We start from the raw sequence: 6,101 nt of genomic DNA, 5'->3' as shown, positions 1-6,101 counted from the left end.
ATAGAATTTAGGAAAAAGTACTGAGAGTTTTGACCTGACTGTGGAGTTGTCACAATTCTGTCATATAAGCAGTCATTTAGTCTGTCACAATTAGTACTTTATTCCTGTTTGCAGACTAGGTTTGTTGTAGTGTAATCTTATAGTTCAAACATTTAAAAAGGACTAATTTTAAAAGTAGTTTTATTGTTCTGATAGCTAATGGATTGAGTGAGTCTTGCTGGATTCTAGATTGTGTTAGTCAGCACCGCTCGTTCATAAAATGAACAAGTAAATGACAGATTTTGATGTATTCCATTACTACTGTCAGCTCTGAACTCTCGTACTTGCAGTGCCATCTGCCTTACGCTGAATTCTGCTGCTGTGTTTAACTAAAAACGTGCAGATTTGCATGTTAGTGTTATGGTTGATTGTAAGGTGAGGAATTTTATTACAATGCTGATGTTTGTTTATTGTTCCTTTTTGTAGGAATACGATAAAGAAACAAAGGGCTTTGTTTTTGTACTTGAAGGAAGCAGTCAAATAAACAGAATGCAGCTACCAAAGGAAACCAGACAAACTCGTGAGTATCAAAGAATGAAATATCTGTGCTGCTGTTCTGTTTATCAAAGCAGTTAGTTTGGAATGTAAAACTTCTTTATTCTCCCTTCATTTGGGCTTAGTTCAGTATTAACAGAATGGTTTTTCATTAACTTCTTAGGAGATCAGCTACAAATAAGTAGAAGGTAGAGAAATGCCCTATTGAAGTTCTTTAGGGAAGATAGTTGGTCAGTTCACATTGTCCTTATTCAGCTGCATTGGTTTCTGTATCTGATCCTGCTACACACTAATGTCCAGCAAACTAGTTGTGATACAGTTGAAAGAAGTACGTACCTTTTAGGAGTATGGATGCCTGTGTGTTGAAACACTTTTTCCACTTCAATTTGTCTAATAAAAGATTTCATCACAATATATGAATTGTCTATTAACTGCAATCACCTTGTCATGACTTTTCGCTCAAAAAGGGATTCCAAAAAGTGGTGTGAATAATGCTGTATTTTTACAATATTCCTTATTCAAGTATGTCTTTGTTATTGAGTCAAAGTTCTTAAAATTATAGTCAAGTATGTTGCATTTCAAGAGCTAAATCTTCCACTTGTTAAAATCAAAATCATTATATTCAGTGGATAAAAAGCAATCATCTTAACTCATGCCTTAAATTCCACTGCAACATGTTGTACCTTTTAGGGTTTACAGCAATGTTCTAAGCTGGTTTAGATTTAACCACTTGATTTTGAAGGACTTTGATGGTGATTTTTATTGATTGAAACAGGAATCTTCTAATACACTTCTCATGCACATTATGCAATTACCAATTAGTACAATTTATCTCAGACTTACATAAAAAATGAGAAATTGTTTAGTTCGTCATGCATTAAAGCTTTAAAAAGTAATCTGATTTTCATGAAAGAAATTTAGTATTATTTTCAGGATTATATATATTAGACTAATGTATCCTTCTGGGAAATCCAACTTTAATTTTCTATTGCCAATATTAAAATAAACTATTATTGTCTAAAGTGAGGATTGAGAATTACTGTTGTGGGTGATCACGGCTAAGAATAGTTTGGTTTTAAATTAACTTCAGCTATGGCTGCAATACCATAGTCAAACTCCCAACATGGGCCATTCTTGTCTCTTTCTCTCTTCAGGTGTATGCCTGAAGTATTTCATTTCAGTCAAATATACAGTCTCCAACTTGTAGTGCAACCTTGGAATACTCTTCCAAAATAAAATACCTTAAGTATATAAATACAATCTGAAATCTTGAAGTGTCACTTTGGCATTATTTAGAAGAAACAGCATTCCTGTTGAATCTTCCAAGTCAGTGAAGACCAGTATTTGCCCCCGCTAATGAAGCGGTTAATAAAAAAAAAAAGTAACATTCAATTCACACTTTATCTTTTCTTTGAATTCTAGGATTCACAGAATCCTGAAAGTTTTCTTGTCTTCTCTCAGTTAAGCTATTTTGCTTAAAAATCAGAAGCCTCCATTGAACATTGCTGTAATAAATTGGATTTTGTTTCTAGTCAAGTTTGCGGGCTTGCAGAAGCATGACTAGAGAACAGCACTGCAATTCTTGATGATGAAATATGTATCTGCATGCAGAGGACATACATTTGATTTTCTTTTTCCCTGTTTCTAGTGGGACTGATTCAGCCATTCCTGACACTTCAAATTTTGGTGCCATTGGGACAAGACTTCTCTACTGAGTTACTGTAAGATGCATAACATTTCCTTGAACATTTAATGTAAAGTGGATGCCTGACTGCAGCCGTTAATTGTAATGGCAGATTTTCCATTAAAGCACAGTGACTTACCAAGTCAATAAGAAGTAATTAAGCTAATGAGATCATTATTTCTTGGATATTTTAACTGCTGACATTCCTATGAAGATGGAAAAAAAATCTTGAAATTAAGAACGAAGATGGTAAAACGCTGAAGAAATGGGACGAGCATTTATCAAACAAAATATTGGCTCACACATCTCCTGACAATTCATTTTAAAAAATAAAAATACCTATTCCCAGGGTCCTTTGCTTTAGGGTAATCCATATATGTAGATATATTTATTCTGATAATTGGATCAACAAAAGAAATATTATGCCATTAGAAGCCCTGCTAGAATAGACAGGTTAAATGCTACGTAATTAAGCTGAGTAAACTCAATGCTGAATTTTATTTTTGTTTGTCTTTCTGTACTTTTTCTGTTCTTTGATGAATTTTCTGTTTGTAGTTCTAGTTACACTTTCTGCTCCTCTGGTTTTAATTGCTGCATCACTTCGAAAAGTGCGTAGCAAAAGGGATTAAATAAACGAGATATGTCATGCAGAAAACAGAAACCAAGTACACAGATTTGCTTCTCATAGGCTTTCTGTAGACAGATGGTAGGAGGCTTAGTGCCAGGTTTGTGAATATTTCTTTAGATTGCTTGTGATTTTATACTGGGTTTGGTTCTGTTACGGTACTTCTTGCCACTCATCTATACCTCTTATCACAAACTTTGCTTTTCTTTCACTTTTCTTCCTCTTTTTCCATCACTTGCTTTTTCTTTTTCTTTTTTTTTTTCTTTAATAACTGTGAGAAATCCAATGTTCTGCCACCCCTTCCATCTTTGTCTGCCCTTTCTCTTTTGAGTTTATATCTTAGTTCTGTCCTTTTACGTGCATTAGACCTACTGTCTGTATTGATGAAATAATCCCTTTTAATGTGTCTTCCTAATTTTGGTTGTTTTTTTATATTTTACAAAAGAATGAATACTAATGCAGTGCTGCTTCACTACTTAATTATATGAAAAAATTGTGCTTGTTCTGATAATTACTTAAGTACATCAATGCATTTAAAGTAAATGAAGCTTCCTAAAGGTGTATACACAGAGGATGATAGAAATTTATTGGAAAAAATTAATGTGTTGCATTAGAAATCAGCTGGAATTTATTGATGTGCCAATAAACTCCATGTGAAGTCTTGCAAAATAGACACTGCATTTCATGCTGCCAGACTCCTGATAATCCCATCACTAGTAGTATGTGACTGCCTTACAGTTCTTTTCTTTCTGATGTTTTGAAAGAAATCTCTGGCTCATTTGTGGAATATTGCTTGTGCTGATGCTTCTTACATAGTCCAACTATTTACTACTGAGTCTTTGAATAGCTCCATGTGAGAATTCACAACAAAGCCATCATACCTCTACACTTACTCTCAGAGAAAAAAACAGAACAAACAAAAAAAAATAACCACATTTTGCCAGGTTTTAAGAATTGTGCATGCAATGCTTCATGCAACATTTCTTCACCTCCCAATCTGCACAGATAGAAATAGTTACAAATTTAGTTGGAGCATCATCCTCTCTTATGGATTTTATTTAGTGATTGATCTGATCAGCAAACAATAATTTCTGCAAGGCCATCTATCACTGCTGGCATCAGCGGAGCTCATCCTTCCAACCTGCTCCTATGAACTGGTCATGTGAAGTTCCTGCCATAAATACTGAATATGCAAACAGTTGTTTCAGTTATCTGTCTTGCTTTTGTTTGGAAAACAAATTAAGCAGAAATGTAGATACTTTGTTAGGGGGCATGAATAGATGCATATCACCACATGAACAATCAATGTATCAATCTGCCTAACAAATATGTAAAATAAATGGTGAATTTAAAATGTGGTGAAGCGTAATAAAATCCAAGCTAAGGTAAAGAGCATTTAATGTATGCAGCCTTTTTGAAGCAAATAATAGCAAAGCTGTTAGCAATACAGGATATAGCCATCTGTTGTAAACAGTAGCCGGTAGTTAAATCCTCAGCATTATGGATTTTGCTACCTTTCTGAAATAGCAAAAGTAACTCAGTGTTTGGAAAATATTTGTACATAAAAGAAAACAGCATCTGGTTTGAGTTGGCATTCTTGGTTTAGTTCCCAGTATACGGACATGTTGCAGGTGCTACCACTTCTGCTTGGCACTTCTTCAAGCAAAAGTACATTCGTTCTTAAAATACTCAAATGCCAGTCATTTGTTATACTTTATTTTTGATAGGCTCGTTTTAGATGTTCAATATCATGTGAAATTAGTAAGTTATATAACAAGTTATACAGCAAATGAGTAGAGCTGCTGATGTGAGAAAATAGACTTATAAATTGTCCCATAGCTACTCCCACAAAAGAAAATACAGTGTTAAGTAGAGTTGTCTGAAGCATGAACAAGAATATGAGCTCAGTTTCTGATTACGCACTGAAATGCTACATAGACTTGTATGCATCCTTGTAATTCCCCTACCTTTTCTCTTCCAAGTTCTTTTATACAGTGCGTGGGAGTAATATTTACTAATCTATTATGAAAATAGATTATAAAGAGTCAACATTAATAATGTTACTTTTAAGCACACAAAAATTTAAAATAGGAGTGGTTGTAAACTTTAAAATCTATTGGATTATCAGTTTGTGCTGATAGGAAAAATTTAGTATTTTTGAGTTATCCTGACACTGAATAGAGGTCAGTGTAAGAGAGAGAATATGTTTGGCAAAAAAGGGAAGTTCCTCAATTCTGCATATGGGCAGGATAGAAGTATGCAGTAACAAATTGTGTTGAAGCTTATGTGTTCCGCTCTGTTTTTATACACATTTCTAACTCACTCCTGTCAAAATATTCCACAGAGAAAGCCAATATCATAATCTGTTATGGATAGGATTCGTTGTGAATAACAGTTTGGATACAGAACTGTGTTGTGATGGAAGGAAAGTATTCTTGTCTAGAGGCTAATAAATATTTACTGAGTAGAGGTCAGTCCCCATTATAGTACTGCCTCACTCTGAGTAGCAACTTGGAAGAAGGTAGGAATGAAATTTGCCAGGGGTACCAAACACTAACAACTATTCAACTGTTAAATAGATGTACATATCTTTTCCCACATTGGCAAGAAAAGTAAACTGAACTGAAGGCTTATTGGTACCACTTCTTCAGACCTTTTGGAATATATGCTGAGGGATTTTTTTTAATCATAACAATTGTTTGCCTTCATCTGATGTGATATCATTAATGGAATTATTCCCACAGCTGGTTTTTCCCCGATTCTTGATAGTTTTCTCCTCATCTCTCTACAGTTTCATGAAGATATTAATGTTTGTTTCCCTCATTTTCTCCTCACAACTGTGAGCAGTCAGGAAAAATATAAAGAAAGGCTGCAGCCATTCACAGAATCAGATAACGATTGTGTGGAAGAGACCTCCAGAGACAGTCTTGACCAGGTTATGAGCCTCAGCATGAATGAAGAGTCCACAGAGAATCTGAGCAACCTGTTCCAGGGCTCAGTCACCCTTAGTATACTTGAGTGTTTTTTTACCCCCCTGTTTATATAAACTTTCTGTACTGGTGGGATTATTTCACCCCATATGCAGGGCTTACATTCCTGCAATTTAAAGTTAAGAGTCTGTATTTTAAATTTGATTTATTTATTTTAAAAAGCTTCTGGCAATGCATCAAATGTAAGGCTGATGCTTGTTCCTTGTTCACATGTTTATAACACAAAGAGATTCTCTTGATTTATCAAATAAATGAGAACCCCAAGTTT

At 34.5% G+C, this 6,101-nt stretch overlaps 1 protein-coding gene and 1 long non-coding RNA gene across 10 annotated transcripts in view; one reads left to right on the top strand and one right to left on the bottom strand.

Moving 5' to 3' along the window:
- The window catches only part of CFAP20DC (CFAP20 domain containing), a 57,926-nt gene that overhangs the window by 6,127 nt on the left and 45,698 nt on the right, over positions 1-6,101 (top strand). For all 9 annotated transcript variants that reach the window (XM_015874919.2, XM_015874917.2, XM_015874916.2 and 6 more), the window contains exons 5-6: positions 466-559; positions 2,183-2,255. In XM_015874919.2, coding sequence (XP_015730405.1) covers positions 466-559; positions 2,183-2,255 — 167 coding nt within the window. The remainder of the gene's footprint in view (positions 1-465; positions 560-2,182; positions 2,256-6,101) is intronic.
- The window catches only part of LOC107319793, a 52,582-nt gene that overhangs the window by 20,798 nt on the left and 25,683 nt on the right, over positions 1-6,101 (bottom strand). The gene's annotated exons all lie outside the window — the stretch shown is intronic.

This window comes from Coturnix japonica, chromosome 12 (assembly GCF_001577835.2).
Source record: "Coturnix japonica isolate 7356 chromosome 12, Coturnix japonica 2.1, whole genome shotgun sequence".
Lineage (NCBI taxonomy): Eukaryota > Metazoa > Chordata > Aves > Galliformes > Phasianidae > Coturnix > Coturnix japonica.
The sequence above is the reverse complement of the archived record's forward strand: the minus strand, read 5'-3'. Positions and strand labels throughout refer to the sequence as shown.